Raw genomic sequence first — 17,896 nt, 5'->3', positions numbered from 1 at the left:
AAATAAATAAATAAATAAATAAATAAATAAATAAATAAATAATCAGCTTTGACTTCCTTGGATGGGTCACTAGTTTTTATGAGGAAAACATATTATATTTTTTGTAAGAAGTTTTAGCAGCTCTAATCAAAGGAAAATGAAACCTAAGATTATAAATGAATTGATGTCCACACACAGTTCGAGTAGAGTCAGGCCAAGTAGCCTTCACAAAGAACTCTTCCCAGGAGCAATTCACCTTACAGTGAGATCTGGGGCTAGCCTCTTGTGAAGGGCAAGGTTTGTTTTTTCTGAGGATTATAATTGGTGAACAGGGATCAGCATGGGGGTTGTGACAAAGTGATAATCTGCTAAATGAGGAAGGGTGAGAAGATACCAAGTCTCTATGGAAACCACAAAATGGACTAGAGAATGCTTCTGTAACTCCAGTTCTGACAGAGGGATATAAAGTCAAGAAAGTTCTAGAAAGTCCATCCTAGGGACTTCTCTGGTGGTCCAGTGGTTAAGAATCCACCTTCCAATGCAGGGGACACAGGTTCGATCCCTGGTCCGGGAACTAAGATCCCACATGCCACAGGGCAACTAACCCCACATGCTCTAGAGCCTGCATGCCACAACTAAAGAGCTCACGTGCTACAACTACTGAGCTTGCACACTCTGGAGCCCGTGTACCACAACTAGAGAGCCCACATGCCACAACTAGAGAGTCTGTGCGCTGCAACTACTGAGCCTGTATGCCACAACTAGAGAGAAGCCCCGTGTGCCACAACAAAAGATCCCACATGCCACAACGAAGATACTATATGCCTCAACTAAGACCCAATGCAGCCAAATGAATAAATAAATATTTTTAAAAGAAAGAAAGACCCTCTGACATGATCAAAAGCCAAACCATTGAGCTTAGCACTGGCTTTCTTTCAGTTTGTACCCTCAGCACCTACAATTAGGGATGGTCAAGTGATTACAGGAAACCCTGGTGCTGTGTTCTTCAGGTGTACACTAGAGATATTTAGTTTTGGATACCCAGCTCTCAGAGGGTTACTGTGTACTTGGGAATCAGCAGACTGTTTAATTCTGGTCTTGATTTATCTGTGTCCTTTGGCAAATCACCCAACCTCCCTGACCACACTTTCCCAATCTGTAAAGTGGGGTAATTCCAGGTACTTCACAGGCTTATGAAGATTAAAGACAAGAAAACATAAATTGCTTTGTGCAAATGCTAGACAGAGTAGCGATACTAGCTGAACCTGAACCTCAGACCATAAGCCAGATTGGAAAGCTGTATTTTCAGATGCAAGTTCCCAGGAAAACCTGGAAACCAAATGTGGTCATTTTGCTCAAGCTGGGCCTCTCTACTCCATAGCTGTCTGTCAGATCATCAGTAGGAAATTAGGAAGTAATGACAGTCTCTGGCAAGTAAATAACTGTGGGACAAGTGGCCCCAAATACTGTCAAGTAGCCTTATAGGCAATGGGTTCACTGGGATACATAATAGTTCTTAATAAACCAAGTTTGGAAGAAGACAAGTGCTCTCTCCAAACAAAATCACTCTGGGAAGTACCTCTCAGCATTCAGGACGCATTGTAAAAGACAAGTTTGAAGTAAGACATATAATACCACCATACATACATTCAGAAGAATGACCCAGGACACCTGCAGAATTCCCATAATTGACAAGGTCAAATATTCCTTGCTCAAGTCCAATATTGCAAACATATCACCTCTCACTTCTGCTTCTGCCTGTCTGCTCTCCAGACACAGCAGAAACACCAAAAATGTGAGTCTAGTTTCAAAAAACAAAGTCAAGGTAAAGACAGCCAGAGCTACTGTTCAACTCCAGGTTAAAGAGGGTGCTTTCATCTCTTCCCATCAGGAACTCCCAGGACTATGAAAGCCAGAGCACGTACCATCCGAGCTGGGGCAGAGTTCTGCCTCTGTGTGAAGAGATCTTTACCCTCCTGCAGTCCATGAGCATGCAGGCAGCCTCGAGATGCAGGTCTTACTGGCTTCTTAAACTCAAAGGCTTCCTGCAAGACAGCATAAGTTGAGACATCATCCACTGTCTATGAAAACCAGCTCTAGGGTCTCAGCTATAGCTTCAGGAGACAAGCAAGGGAGTGGGTATTGATCACCTGCCTCCAAACCCATTCCTGATCTAATTCCAATACGGGATCTGTGTAATTAAGTAGTTCAAAGATTCTGTCAAAAGCTAACTTCTAATACAGCACTTTTTTCTCTTACCACAAACACTTTATTTCCTAATAAACACATGAGTATCTACCAGGTACACAAAACACTATGAGTTAAAAACTAAATCAGCAACTTTCTATCAACTATACTTCAATTAAAAAAAACTTTCTAAAATCGAAAGCAATTTCATTTCAATATAACTGAATAGGAATAAAAACTTTTCAGTCTAAACTTAAAAGAGGCCTTTATATTTTCCATCTTCTTCCTACCAATAGGAGATAATTAAGTGGAAAACACTTAAAGTTACTGCTTTCCATACTAAAAGTAATGGGGAAAAAAACTAACGACAACATGATGACTATAGCTAACACTTCTGGATGATAAGAGAGTAAATCCTAAGAGTCCTCATCACAAGGAGAAAAGTTTCCCCTTTTCCTTATTGTTTCTATATGAGAATATGGATGTTAGTTGAACCTATTGTGGTAATCATTTTGCAATACATGTAAATCAAGCCATCATACTGTATGCCTTAACTTTACAGTGATACATGTCAATTATTTCTCAATAAAACGAGAAAAAAAACCCAAAAACCCTTCTGGTTTATTCAACCACATGGATGAATCTCACATAATGTCGAGTGAAAGCCAGAAATGATAGAATACATACTGTATGATTTCATTTACTTAAAGTTTAATAGCACTAATAATTCCCCTACCCTAAAATATCCACTGAAGAACTTGTTAAGCACAGCTAACAACACAGAGTATTTACATGCCCATACAGTGCTTTCTGTGCATTAGCTCATTTATCCATCCGATCATCCCCACTTTACAGATGAGGAAACTAGGCCCATAGGTTAAGTGATGTGCTGAAGATCTGGCTTCATAACCCGACTGGACAACTCCAGAGCAAGATCTCTTTAACCTATGCTGGGTCTGGCCAGGCCTTCCTTGCCTCCAGAATGAAGCTCCAAGCAGGCAACCCTGGGAGAAGCCAACCTGGGGTAGTGGGGAGAGAGACCAGGCATGGTACAATAGCGTTAGACTGTTTGGTTAAATGTACTACACAGAGGGAGACGTAGTGTTCTAAGCACTCAAGGCAGGAACTCATTTCTGTACCTCCCTCAGGACATCTTGCAAGTTGCCAAAGGAATCACTGGGAGAGTTCATGGAAGCAGTAGCTTCTGGAAGTATTAAGTCCGGAAGATTATAAGAAGTATGATATGGAAATACATAGATACGGAAATACAGTGAGAAAGAAGACCGGGAAAGTTGAGCTGATTCACTCAACTCTTTTGGTGCCTACTCTGTGCAAGGGGCCCCGCCAGGTGTGAGAAAAGCCAGGCCAGGGCGTTCTTGGACTTTTGGCTGCACCGCCCCAACTCACCCTCTAAGCTACCATTTCAGTTACTCCGAGATCCCCTTGGACTTGTTGGCTCTGTTTTTTCAAATACTGTCAAGAAGCCTTTTCCTAAACTTCTAACTCATCCCAGGGTCAGCACAAAGAGGCAAGGAAGGCCTGGCCAGACCCTTCCAGATAAAGTGTTCATGGATATAATTCCTCCTCAGAGCTACCTTCTGAGCAACTCCTACCTGCCAGGAACCATTTGAAATGCATTATCTACATTATCCTTATTTAATTCCCACAATAATCCTACAAGGGACTGTTACTCCTATTTCACAAAGAAACAAAGAAGCCTAAAAAAAAGCCAAGGTCACAGCTAGCAAGCAGTAGGATTCAAATCTAGGTTTTTCTGACTCCAAAGACCATCATGACTTTGGTGAAGGTTTAGTCTCCCAGGAAGCAGCCAGCCCAGCTACTTCTCCATAAGCCACGAACACCTGTGGGTTTGACCTCTGCCCCCAGCTGAGTAGATTAACGCCACACTCACGTTTTCCTTGTTCTCATCCTGGTCAATTAGCTGAAAGACATCATGGTCGAGAGAATCAGAATGGCTCCTCTTCAGAGCTGGGCTACACCCCAAGAGCTTCTGCTATCAAAGTGAAAAGAGGAATTAGGGTACATAAATGAAAATTCAATGGAAACTCAGTTCTAAAAGAAAAAACATATGGTGGTGGTGGGTTGGGGAGACCTTGCCCCTCATACACTGCAGTGGGTAACCAGTAAATGTGGCTAGGGCTCCACCTTGCGAGAATACAAGATAGAAGTTCCCACTACCTGGATTTACACCTAACTTCACAACGTCTACAGCCCTCTCAGCAAGGACTTAGGTGCCAAATCAACCCCAAAATGACATCACTTACATAAAAAGAACCCCCTTCCTGGTTGGATAAAACTCTGTTAGAGATGGAAGAAAAAGCCCTCAAGAGGTAGCCATTATTGAAGTTACTTTAGGTAGAGTGTTTTGAATGTTTATGAGACAAAGTAAGGAAAAGCAGTCTGTATAAATTAAGGTCTACTATCAAGGTTATACTGGTAGCTAAGGGGCAGATAATAGGTATTGGCTCAAAATAAACAAGGGAACTAACTTACAGGCAGGGAATTTATTCTCCTCATGGGATTTTCAAGGCTGCAATGAAATCAGAAAGTAAATACTGAGAATAAAGCAAGTAAAGAGGTATACATATTAGCAGATGCAAACCTACAGTTTGTTGGGGTGAGGAGAGAGTCAAACATTCCCATTTTAGGCAAGATGGAAGAATAGATTTCTGAAGCTGTCCTGTTCTCATAAGCATCCCCACCGCTGGGCTTCTACTGAAAAAAGCAAGCCCAGGTCTTCTCTTAAAATATACACGTTCTAGGGCGTTCCCTGGTGGCCTAGTGGTTAGGATTCCGGGCTTTCACTGCCATGGTCTGGGTTCAAGCCCTGGTCGGGGAACTGAGATCCAGCAAGCCCTGCGGCCAGCAAAACAAAACAAACAAAAAAAACAAACAAAAGGTTCTCTTAAGACAATGATGTCAGAAGGCCGAGCAAGGATGTGGGTGAGACCGGAACAGAACACCAAAATTACAGCTAAAATAAAGGAAGGGAAGTTCTGAAAACTGCTGACACAAACTACTCATTCTCAAAAGATACCAGACTGTTTATAGGATCCAGGGGTCTTACTAGGGATAGCTAAATCCAGAGCTCCAGCCCAGAGCATGAAGAATTTCGTTAAAAAAAATTAAAGTTTTTCTAAGCACAAATATTTAAAAGCAGTGAATACATACTTTTCTTTACTATCCAAGGGCCCAGGAGAATCCAGACAGAAGCCTGTGGGAAATTAAAACAAACAAAACACCTCTCAGGATTTAATACATGATACACCACTTTGTCATTGAAATAAATAAATAAAACTACTAGTACTGTTTCTTTAAGGCCATCAACAAAGGCTCATGGCTTGGACTTTTGCCAGAATTGAAGTTGAGTCTCCATGATTGCCAAAACTTCATATGTGTAAAAGTCTAAATATTTTCATAGTATATCTAGTCATCCTTTCCTACTTGCAGATACCATCATGGAAAATAGATTTGAGGAGAGTGAATTAAACCAAACCTCATGACTTATTTACAAAACAGAAACAGACTCACAGATGTAGAAAACAAACTTATAGTTACCAAAGGGGAAAGGAGGAGGTGGAGGGGATAAATTAGGAGTTTGGGATCAGCAGATACAAACTACTACATATAAAATAGATAAACAACAAGGTCCTACTGCATAGCACAGGGAACTATATATATTCAATATCTTGTAATAACCTATAATAAAAAAGAACTATATATATGTATAACTAAACCACTTTGCTGTACACCAGAAACTAACACAACATTGTAAATCAACTATACTTCAATCAAAAAAAAAAAAGTTCCTAAACCAAACCTCATGATTGCTTCGTTATTCAGATAGAGGTTACCCAGGCTAACTTTCTGTGAGTTCCAACCATGGAAAGAATAGGTACCCGTTTTCTGGAATAGTTTTGATTTCAAATATCGTATATCCTGTCAGATCATGTGCACAACTCAAGGGGTTGGAAAATACAATTATGTTCTCTGACAAGCAAGGCAAGTATTTATTGCCTTCAACAAAATAACATCAAGTGAGGTGCTCAACTCACCAATGGCAGCAGAATAGAGGAGACACTGCTCAGCGTGGCCCAGAGCCACCAGGGCCTGCCTAGCGCACACCTTTCCTCCACGATGTCTAAATAATCGTACAGGAAGTTAGGTGTTACTGCTCCTGACATTCTCCCTTGCCACACTGCCACAATTCTACCCCTGGTTCTTAAGAAGCCTACATTTTAAGACTTTTGCTCTTGCAGTTCCCTAACCTAAAGCATCTGTGCAAATGTACTTTGCAGTAACATGAACTTACAGATTACAATAAAATGCACTGGCACAGTTTCTCCATAGCAGGCTCAATGAAATAATTTCATTATACTTCCAATAATTTGATCCAGCATTTTAACCAATAAGATTTCCTGAATGCCACGTAGAGTGGTATGGTTAATTTCACACTACTACTCATCCTCAACACCAAGCACAAACCACCTCCTTGTGGCCACTTGACACGTTTCTTCTCTTCATAAACTGCCACAGAGCCTCCTTTGTACTGTTGTTAAGGGTGTTTGTCACTCAATGCCGGACTTTTCTGTTTACTATCTCAACTCACCAAACTAATTTTCTAGGTGAAAGCACACATTTCAGCAAATTCCAAGTATTGCTTCCCACACGGCAGACACATGATAAAAATGTTTAAGACTAAAATAATACCTGAATCAGTTGATTCGGAGGAGCCCATTCTCTGCAGACTGCTATTCCTCACCTCCAGTGGCTGTTCATACTCACTGAAACAAAGAAAAGTAACTCTCTGTAGCTCTAGGACATAATTAAAAGGTTACATACAGGAGACAGGCCATGACATGGCAAGTTGCCATGCTGCCATCAACCATCATTACTTTTAGGCCACACCACGGAACACTTGGCACCCAGAACACCCAGTTAGCACTTGAGCATAAAAGGAGATGAGAAAAGAGTGGGTTGGCATGGCCTGGGTCACACTATAGGACAGGACGACAAAGATGACTATTGGAGTATTTCCTGAAATGAGAGCATGTGTTCTAGGTACTGAGCTAGGAGCAGGGGTGAATAGGACAAGTTCCTGCTTTTCAGAGATTGGAAAAGACATGTGCTTATTTAGAAAATGTGACGTCCAAATTGAAGAGAAAGCAGTTTCACCAGCAAAACGGTGGGATGCATTTTTTGCAATAAGGAAAAGAGCAGGGAGATATTGCGCATGGAAAGTTGAATAAAAAGACCTGGTTTTAGGAAAGCATCGGGGTGGACATCAGGAAGGTGCACGGGGCGAGGGATTGCGACGATTTTGCAAACGCCAGGAAAGAAAATGCCACGTCCCTTTGCTGAAAAGGAAACAACTCACAGGAAACTAAGCTCCTACGAGGTGGTTCGGCAAAGGGTGGAAGTGAGTGCCTAGGAGGGCCTGCTCTTCCCGCGTGGAGGGAGATTTCAAAGAGCTTCCTGGGATGGGAACAGAAGAGCACAGGGCAATACGAAAGGGGTGGCGAAGGTGGGGAGTCGGGGCAGACCCCACCCCCTACCGGGCCCGGCTCGGGGCTGAGGGCGGCCCTAGAGGGTCCGAACGGCCTCTCCCGTCCAACATTCGGCCTGGGGGGGCGGGTGCACATGGCGGGCCCCCGCCGGTGGGGCCGCCCCCAAGCGGCGGACAGGAAGGTCTCGCTCTTCTCCCGGCCGGTTTCCCGGCCCGATCTACCCGAAAGCCGTCTGGGAGGCCAGCGGCCTGAGGCACCGCTCTTCGGTCCCTCCTCACCTGCCCAGTCCCTGCAGCTGGTCCATGGTGACCGTCAGGTTGGTGACAGGCGACAGGCCCCCGGCGGCTGGCGTGCTGAACAGCGCCTTCACGACGGGCTGCGGTGCGGGAGGGGGGCTGCAGGCGAAGAGCAGGCGGCGGCGGTGCGGGGGCTCCGGGCCCAGTTCCATGGCGGCGCCCTGCCTCCCAGGGATCCTGCTCCCTCTTCCTCCGCCTCCGCCGCGCCCGCCCCGCCCCGCCGGCACTGGCCTCGGCCGCGCGCCCCGCTGCCGGCGCCCGCGGGTCAAACACAAACACGACACCGCGGTTCAGGGACGCGGCTGCCGCGGGCAAGCGAAGAAGACGAGCGGGTGTCCGGAATCGGCAGGCGCCAGCCACTGGCGCGAGTGCTTCCCCTCACTCCGCGAGGCCGGCGGGCGGGCGACGGCAACCTGAAGATTAAATCCAAACAAGCGGGGCAGGTCTAGGAGGGAGAGCAGCTAGACCGCGAGGCCACGGCCCGGTCTCACACTCTCTTCACTCTTCTTTCACTCTCTTGCCCAGCCCGGGAGTGCAGAAAAACAGGCCGACCTTCACCTCCCTCCCGGGCTGTCGCTGCCAAGGTGGCCTTTCGCGGTAATAGCTGCTCACTGGGGCCTGCCAATGCCCCGCCCTCCCTTTCCTAGTTGGCGCCAAACGGAATCCACCAATCACTAACCAGTTCTCCTCCTCGCACAGGAATGGCAGCTAGGCTGGACCAGTGAGAGGGGAAGAAGGAAGCAGCTCGCGGGACTCCGCGAGGTCACCCCTCCTCAGAAAGGGGAGGGGCCTAGAGGGGACCTGAGCTCCTCAGAACCAGAGGAGCTCGGAGGTCAATGAAAACTCCCAGCTGAACCTGCGAGGCGCCGGGGGAGACCGGAAGGGCCCTCTTGACCCATTGCATGCTGGGAAGCGTAGTTCCCGCAGCCAGCGGCAGTCCAGTCACTTATTACCCCCGTTAGGCCAAAGCTATATCGGTCCCGCGTCTCGCGCTCCACAAGATGAGGAAATGTGGAGGGTGGAGAAGGCCGTCCGGGCCCCTCTCCCACCCTGGGCGTCCAGGCCCTAATTTTATCACGAGAGAGGGAAGTGAATGACCCAAGGACTGGGCTCTGCCTCCTGAACACCAGGGCCCAACTCTGGACCGCCGACTCCTGTCCAACTGGTAGTTCTGGCCATGAGCCGCTGACCACAAGACTTAACCCTACGGCCTGGACTGTGGGCCTCGGCATTGTTTGCTCACCTCCATTTTAGCTGTTGTGTATTTTCTCAGAATCATTTCCTTCTCTCCCACCATTTCTTACCTCATTGGGATAGCAATACCGTAAATACAATAATAGCTAACGCTTATGTAGTGCTTAGGTCCCCGTGTTCCAAGGGTTTTATCTATTAATTCGCTTAATTCTTTTTTAAAAAATTTATTTATTTTTGTCTGCGTTGGGTCTTCGTTGCTGCGCGCGGGCTTTCTCTAGTTGTGGGGAGCAGGAGCTACTCTTCGTTGCGGTGCACGGGCTTCTCACTGCGGTGGCTTCTCTTGTTGCTCTAGAGCGCAGGCTCAGTAGCTGTGGCACATGGGTTCAGTAGTTGTGGCTCACGGGCTCTAGAGCACAGGCTCAGTAGTTGTGCCGCATGTGCTTAGTTGCTTCGTGGCATGTGGGATCTTCCTGGACCAGGGCTCGAACCCACATCCCCTGCATTGGCAGACAGATTCTTAACCACTCCGCCACCAGGGAAGCCCTAATTCATTTAATTCTTACAACAGTTCTATGAGAGAGGAATTGTCCCCATTTTATAGATGACCAGATTTGTTGTTATATCCCCTGTACCAGTGGCGACTCCTAGAATGAATGATTTTATGAGAGAGGCAGAGGTACAGCAATCAGTCCTTAAGAGGACTTGTCTTTAGGTAGCATGTTTAGAGCAAATACTCTTGCTTATTTAGATTTTATATTTATTTTAGGTGTCTGGTTGAGATTATGACCACTACCTCTGTTTTGGCCTACAGTTAAATTCATTAAATATTTCTTTAAAAAGCTTTTGCTGGGGTGGAGGGATAAATTAGGAAGATGGGATTAACGTATATACACCACTATATGTAAAAGAGATAACCAACAAGGACCTACTGTATAGCACAGGAAACTATACTCAATATTTTGTAATAACCTGTAAGGGAAAAGAATATGAAAAAGAATATATCTATGTATAACTAAATCACTGTGCTGTACATCTGAAACTAACATAACATTGTAAATCAACTATACTTTAACTAAAAAAATAAATAAAAAGCTTTTGCTTTCAAAGTTTTGTATTATGCAAATAATACAAAATAATTACAGCCTTAGAAAATACAGATAGTTATAATTTTAAAAAATCATCCATAATTCTACCCTCTTCAAAGAAACAATTGTCAACATTTTGAACTTTTTGTATGGACATACATTATAATTATACAGTCAATATTTGTTTCATGGTTAAAGGAATGGAAAGTCCTTGCCTGAGCAGACATTTCCTGAATGGGATTTGCCCAAGTAGGTTGACATACTGAAGCATTTCCACCATCAATCCAAGTATTGGAATGAAAACAGTGTCAGAAATGTTAGAGAACCTTTTTTTTTTTTTTCCTTTTCCTTTTTAAATGTTGTTGGGGGCTTCCCTGGTGGCCCAGTGGCTAAGACTCCGTGCTCCCAATGCAGGGGGCCTGAGTTCGATCCCTGGTCAGGGAACTAGATCCCACATGCCACCACTAAGAGTTCACATGCTGAAACTAAAGATCCCGCACGCAGCAACAAAGATCCCGTTTGCTGCAACTAAGACCCGGTGCAGCCAAATAAATAAATAAAGATATAAATATTAAAAAAAAAAAAAAAGGTTGATGAAGTGTTGAGGATGACTTTTTTTTTTTTATGTTTGGGTCCATGGATTGTGAAATAAAAGCGAAAGAAAAGGAATAATTTAACCAAACCCTTTTCCCCATTGACTCAGGAATGCTCTCCAAAGTCCTGGAGCAGCTCTGGGGGGAAGGGAAGAGCCCTGCGCTGTGAATTGAGAGGTCTGAATTCTAATCTAGATCTGCTTTGGGGCAAGTCGATTTTTGTTCACTCGTTCATTCAGTCTCTACTGTGAGCCTACCAATTTGCCAGATCCAAACAGGGTTAATGCTTCCTTGGAGATTTGCCTGGAATACTCTTCTTCACTCAGCTAACACCCACCCTTTCGAGAAAGCTCTACCCTCAGGTACCCTCACTGACACATTCCCCTGTTACCATCCACATTCCAGGCACCACGTGTTTACACTGGTTTCTGTGATAATTTAATCCCCCCACCCCAAAAAAGATTATAAACTCAAAAGGATAGGGACCCCTGCCTTTCCTTTTCTCTACTCTAGTGCCTGATTCAGGGAAACCCTCAGTACATATAGATAGAATACATGCTGCGAAGAAAAAGTGTGACTGCTTTGAGAGTGTTTAAGAAGGGAATCTAATCTGGTCTGGTACTGTCAGGGAATCCCTGAGGAAGTGTCCGGGAGGATAAGTCCTTAGGAGGTGGAAGAAAGCGTATTCTGGGCAGAAAGACAGACCCTAAGCAAAGTCTCTGAGGCTGGGAGGAGTCCCCCACACACACACCTTGTGGCAGAGAACAAGTGGGAGGGGATGTTGCAGAGGGCGCAGACTCTGCAGGGACTTGTAGACCACATTCCGCAAATTTATCTCAAGGGCAGTGGGAAGTAATTGAAAGGTTTACACTTATATTTGAAAAAGATAACCCTGGCTGATTTAATGTTTCACATGTGCCCATTCTTCTTTCACCCACCTGTGCTGTTAGGCAGATTGGATTTATTCTGCATGGTTACCTGAGGCAGCGTGAGCCTCCCTGGAGGCTACAAGGTTTCAGCTTAACACTAAAAAGGAAAGTCAGAACTAACAAAGCTTTCCAAGATGGGATGAGCAGTCCACAAGTCTGTATAACCAGGGTCTTAGATGCTGTGGGGGTAAGGAGTACCTAGCATCGAGGGTTCCCAGATCCTAGTTCTACATTACAGTTATCTGGGGAGCTTTGACTTTTATTTAGTTATTTATTACTGAGTTCGCAATCCATTTACATGGGACAAATTCAAATGATACCAAAAAAGGCCTAGACTAAATCTCCCTCCCATCCCTGTCTACCCTGTTTCCTCCCCGTTGGTCATCACTGGCCAGTTTTGTGTGTGTGTGTCTCCTAGAGCCTGTGTCTGTGCTAACAAGTGCATGTACATATTCCGCCACACATACTTTTTATTTTTCACAGATGGTAACAACATGTTATAAACACTGTCCTGAATCTCGCTTTTTTCCATTTCATATATCTTGGAGTTGGTTCCATATTAGCAGATAAATTTACTCTTTTTTTTTTTAATGGCTACCAATTTGGGGAGCTTGTTTGAAAATAAAGATTCTCTGGTCTCCCTTGGATATTTTGATTTCGTAGGCTTGGTGTAGGGCCCTGCCTGGAATCTGTATAATCAGAAAGCTCTGTGAATTGTTCTGAAACACAGGTTTGGGAACCACTTAACTGAATGACTTTTAAGGCCACTGAATTCCAGAGATCCCACACATTTTTCTAATACATAATTTGTGTTTATCCTGGTTTGTGCTGGGTAACAAGCTCTGTAGGATGGCATTCTGAGCACAGGCGAAATCTTGTCTCATGGTTAAACGTCTGCTCTGGGATAACAAACTTTTCTAGAGGAAACCGCCCAGCCCCCCCACCCATTCTTTCACGGGTGCTTCCTGTACAGTGAAACCCATCCCCAGTACTTTTTCGGCCTCCTGTCTTATGGCAGAGAACTCCCAAATTCCTGTTACTGATAGGAATATCTCGCCTGAATTCCTGCCCCACATCTGAATTCACCTAGAATGGCCCGCCGGCAAGTCACAACTCTACTTACCTCAAGTCCACTTACTTCTCTCTCTTTCCTTCCTAACTGGACTTGTGACCCTCCCTAGTGCCCTTGGCAGGAAAAGTCACCGGCACCTTCACCTGCTTGTTCATCCCCCGCTGCTGACCTGATCTGGCTGGACTCCCAAGCCCTTGACCCGTAAATGCTCTTTCTAAATGCAAATCTGATCTCCTCTCACCCTCTGAAGCCCTTTCCTGTACCCCCAACTGCTTAAAGCAGGGGCTCCCATATGTTTTGGACCCATGACCTGGAACACACATATCAAAAAGTTTTCAATACATCATTTACTCAGTACTACCTGTAATACACTGTTTTCTCTTTTATTTTTGTGACTTAAAAAATCCTAGCTATGAAAAAATTTAAACATTTAAAAAAATCCTAGCTATGAGTCCCTAAAATAAATGTGTTATGATGGCCTGTGACCTACACTTTGAAAAGCAGTGGCCAACAGGCTCAGGAAGCTAATAATGGTATCAGGACTCCTTTTATCTCAAAAGCTGTATGAAAAAATAATGTGGGAATTCCCGGGCAGTCCAGTGGTTAGGTCTCGGTGCTTTCACTGCTGTGGCCTGGGTTCAATCCCTGGTCAGGAACTAAGATTCCTCAAGCTGCCCGCAGAGCGGCCAAAAAAAAAAAAAACCTCAGAAAAATTCCTTCTCATTCCTCTTGTTTTGTGTAGTTTATTACTTGGCTCAACATCCCTGTTCTTGCGTTCATTCACTCAACAAATGTTTATTCATTGCTTACTGGGACAAACCTTGTGCTAGAAATAAAATGCCACAATCCCTACCCTCAGCAGGCTTACATCTGCCAAATCCAGTCTCACAGAGGAATCCTTATGGTGATGAAAGCATTATCATGATAATGGATGCTGTCTGGGGAGGGCTGGTGGAGCTAGGAGGAGGGGTGGAGATGGAGACTCAGAAAGCTGGAGTGGGGAGGGAGGGGGGACTTCCCAAAGGAGATTAAGGCTACTGAAGCTTGAGGGTGTAGGTTGTTGGAAAAGGGTGATTCGGGGTGGGGTGAGGTGGGGTGATTTTTAAGGAGAGGAAAGAGGCCTCAGAAGCCAGGAGGTGAGGATACTACTTCTGCAGAATGGGCCGTGGGAATGGCTGGGAGGACACAAGTAGGAGGAAGGGGACAATTCTTGAAAGATTGAGCATGCTGAAGGGATTGGCCTCATCCTGTGGACAGTGGAGGGTGTGGAGGGTGGATGAAAATTGCTGCAGGGTGGATCAGTGGGGGAGAGTGGGGAAGCCTGGGGAACAAGGAAGGGGCTGTTCAAATAGTTCTGGTGAGGAATGGCAAGATCCTGAACCGAGGCGCGGGAAGCGGGGGTGAGGGCTCAACAATAGGAAGAGGGGTGTGAATGACCTTGGGAGCTGAGGAAGGAGATGGAGCTCACTGGGTTTTGATAGCTGAGTCATTGAGGTGGGGGAGGGAACGGGAGGAGTCTAGAATGATTTCTACAAAAGGACTTAAGCACCTGGGTGGGTGGTGGCATTATTTCAACAATAGGAGGCACAGTTCTTGGAGGAATCTGATGAGCTCAGTTTTGGGCTTGTCTACTGTCTGGGGTTGGCACTCGGGAGAGAGATTTGGAGTTCATTAGCATAAGGATGATAATGTCCACTGAGGGTGTGCAAGGCGTGTTTTAGGAGGCTGGCTCTGGAGGGCACCAGCACTGAAGGCTGGATGCAGCAGGAGAGGCCCAGGAAGGTGGGGCTGGAGAAGCCACTGCAAGGCAGGAGTGGCCAGTCTGTGGTTCAATCCTGGTGACTGAAGGGAGGCACTGAAGGGGGCCACGCAGAGGTCTTCATCGTGTTGAGTGAGTGGTAGAGGTGGGAGGTGAGGAAGAAGCCACAGGAGGCTCTGGTATGGCAAGAGATGGCACAGAAGGTATAGTACGGTTTAAAGTGCACCAACAAGCACTTAAATGTTCATAGCCACGTTATTCATCTTAGCCCCAGCAGAGAGCAACCCAAATGCCTATCAACCATAGAATGGGTACCTGGAGGTTCTTTCATACAGCAATGAAAAGTAAAAACTACACTATTGGGACTTCCCTGGTGGCGCAGTGGTTAAGAATCTGCCTGCCAGTGCAGGGGACATGGGTTCGAGGCCTGGTCTGCGAAGATCCCACATGCCGCAGAGCAACTAAGCCCGTGCGCCACAACTACTGAGCCTGCGCTCTAGAGCCCATGCTCCGCAACAAGAGAAGCCACCCCAATGAGAAGCCCGGGCACCGCAACGAAAAGTAGCCTCCACTCTCCGCAACTAGAGAAAGCCCTAGCAAGGCAAAGAAGACCCAACACAGCCAAAAATAAATAAATAAAATAAATAAATTTAAGAAAACAAAAAAACAAACTATACCATGGATGAATCTCACAATCAATGTTGAGCGTAAGCTAGACGTGGAAGAGGACATATTGTTTGACTCCGCGGCATAAAGTTAAACAAAAAAGAAAGTCCTGCTTTTTAATCTTGGTAATAGAAGTTAGGGTCCTGGTGATCTCTGGGGGTGGTGGTGACTAGAAAAGGCCATGAGGAGGACTTTTTACATGAATGTGCTCACCTTGTGGAAATTCAATGAGCTGCAGGCTCCTGATTTGTTCTCTTTTCTATATGAATAGTATATTTCAGTGAAATGTTTCCTGTTAGTAACAAAATAACTTTCGCTTGACCCCACTTTCCCCTCCAGCTATGGTCCTTTCCTTCATAGTAAAACGCAAAAAAGTTGTCTCTAACGTCTCTCCTCCCATTTTCTCTTTTTTTTTTTTTTGGAAAAGTATTTTTTTTTATTAGTTATCTCTTTTATACATATTAGTGTATATATGTCAATCCAAATCTCCCAACCTCCCATTTTCTCTTGAACCCACTCCAATCAGACATTCACCCTGCCGACTCCGTGGAAATGGCATCTGGCAAATTCTCCAGGGACCTTCATTTTGCTGAACCTAGTACCAATTCGCATGCCTGTCTTACTCTGCTCAGCAGCCATCTTTTATAGCACTGGATACAGTTCACTACTCCTTTCTAGAAATATTTTCTGCACTTGGATTTCACGACACCCTACTCCAGATTTTCCACCTCTGTCCAGTTGCTCCTAAAAAAAAAAAGAAAAAAAAAAGATGCTTTAACAACATTGTAAATCAACCATACTCCAATGAAAAATTAAAAAAAAATTCTTTGGAGAGGTCATGACAGAGGAAGCCATTTAGCCACTCAAGGGTGGGAAGCAGGCACAGGGAGGGAGAACAGCCTTGAAGTTCTTCTGGGACATGGCGACCTTTTGCTCCAAGTAGTAGCAGCATAGAGCCTGGCTCGTAGCCAGAAAGAGAAATGTTTGTGGTTTAAATGAAAACTAAGGATGTGAATGTTATCCTGAAGGCAGTGGGGTTAGAAAGGGCCTCTGAGACACCATCATTCCTCTCCCCTCCTCTCCCCGCAAGGAAGATGAACTGAACTTATGGCTTGGGGTGGTGAGGCAGGTCCCTGTGGTCCCTTTTCTCTTCCGAAAAGGTTGACTTTTTCTGCCACTCTTCCCCGGTGGACATTGGTGTAGCACCCAAAGAGGCCACCAGAGGGCACTTGTTTCCCAGGAGAATATTCTTGGGGACCGAATTGAGGAGTGTTGTTAGTAGATAAGGCAGCTAGAGGGACTTGCCACGTGTGAAAAAGTGAATGCATCCCAGTGTCTGGGGCTCTGCTTCTAGAGCCTCTTTTTTTTTTTTTTTTTTTTTTTTTTTGGCTGCGTTGGGTGTTCGTTGCTGCACATTTGCTTTCTCTAGTTGCGAAGAGCGGGGGCTACTCTTTATTGCGGTGCGTGGGCTTCTCATCGCGGTGGCTTCTCTTGTTGCGGAGCACGGGCTCTAGGCGCCTGGGCTTCAGTAGTTGTGGCTCACGGGCTCAGTAGTCGTGGCTCTCGGGCTCCAGGCACGCGGGCTTAGTAGTTATGGCTCGCAGGCTTAGCTGCTCTACGACACGTGGGATCTTCCCGGACCAGGGCTTGAACTGTGTCCCCTGCATTGGCAGGCAGATTCTTAACCACTGCGCACCAGGGAAGTCCCTCTAGAGCCTTTTTCAGGGTGGGACGATCTCAGGGCCGGGAGCCCCAAACCTGTGTTGCTAGTCTCAGCTGGCCCTTTATCTTATGTGTCAGCCTCTTGATCACTCTTGGTCTCGGTTGCACCCCTCCAGGAAATGAGAGGAATGACTCCTGCTCAGTGTACCACACAGAGGCATTATCAAGAGAGAACAAAGCAAGTAGTGTAAACACTTCCCAGAAGTTTGAAATAAACTTCTGATAAGTGAGTCTCACTCCCTCTGGAAGTCAGAGGTCCTGGCTAGCAGCTGGGCCCTCCTTACAGCTTGCACCTGGGTGCTATTCACCTCACAGATTGTCCTAGGAAGAGAGGAAACACTTTGTGCCAGGGACTGGAAGGGGCTGGAGACCAGGAAGCTGGACCTGTGGTAACATTGCCCTGTCCCAGTCTTTCTCAATCCCTGGGCCTCTGGGAGGTGAAATTGTTCCTGGGGTTCCTTCCTGTCCTGGTTGAGTTAGAGCCTCTTGTGCCATCCTGCTGCTGACTGGTTGACCAAGGCCCCCATTAGGCAAGGTGCCTTGTTGGGGGGTGGCAGATAGAGGAAGGGCTCATGGTTTTGATAAAAGAAATTTTCACATATTGAGGTATGGGGGAGTCATTCTGGCTTATACACGAGTTAACTTGAATTTTATGGTAACTAAGACAGCCTGTTTGTGGACTATCAAACATACATTGTATATCTGTTTTAATTATTAAAGAAAAGGGCACATTGACCAGAAGTAAAGAATGCCCATGTTAAAAATAAAGCTTAGGGTTTATTAAAGTTCCCTGGTGGCCTAGTGGTTAGGATTCCAGGCTTTCACTGCCGCAGCCTGGGTTCAATCCCTGGTCAGGGAACTGAGATCCCGCAAGCTGTATGTCCAG

The 17,896-nt window shown here is 45.6% G+C and overlaps 1 protein-coding gene across 3 annotated transcripts in view; it reads right to left on the bottom strand.

The window, feature by feature from the left end:
• The window catches only part of CDC25A (cell division cycle 25A), a 23,811-nt gene extending 15,167 nt beyond the window's left edge, over positions 1–8,644 (bottom strand). The window contains exons 1-6 of one of the 3 annotated variants that reach the window (XM_007101253.3): positions 7,973–8,644; positions 6,898–6,971; positions 5,359–5,401; positions 4,681–4,717; positions 4,079–4,180; positions 1,905–2,024 (exon numbers count right to left, since the gene is read on the bottom strand). In XM_007101253.3, the coding sequence (XP_007101315.2) occupies positions 1,905–2,024; positions 4,079–4,180; positions 4,681–4,717; positions 5,359–5,401; positions 6,898–6,971; positions 7,973–8,142 (546 nt within the window). In that variant the 5' untranslated portion in view covers positions 8,143–8,644. The remainder of the gene's footprint in view (positions 1–1,904; positions 2,025–4,078; positions 4,181–4,680; positions 4,718–5,358; positions 5,402–6,897; positions 6,972–7,972) is intronic. The other 2 variants (XM_007101254.4, XM_024123989.3) reach the window with 2 other exon arrangements.
• Between the last annotated feature and the right edge of the window lie 9,252 nt (positions 8,645–17,896).

The sequence above is a fragment of the Physeter macrocephalus genome, chromosome 18 (assembly GCF_002837175.3).
Source record: "Physeter macrocephalus isolate SW-GA chromosome 18, ASM283717v5, whole genome shotgun sequence".
NCBI lineage: Eukaryota > Metazoa > Chordata > Mammalia > Artiodactyla > Physeteridae > Physeter > Physeter macrocephalus.
The sequence above is the reverse complement of the archived record's forward strand: the minus strand, read 5'-3'. Positions and strand labels throughout refer to the sequence as shown.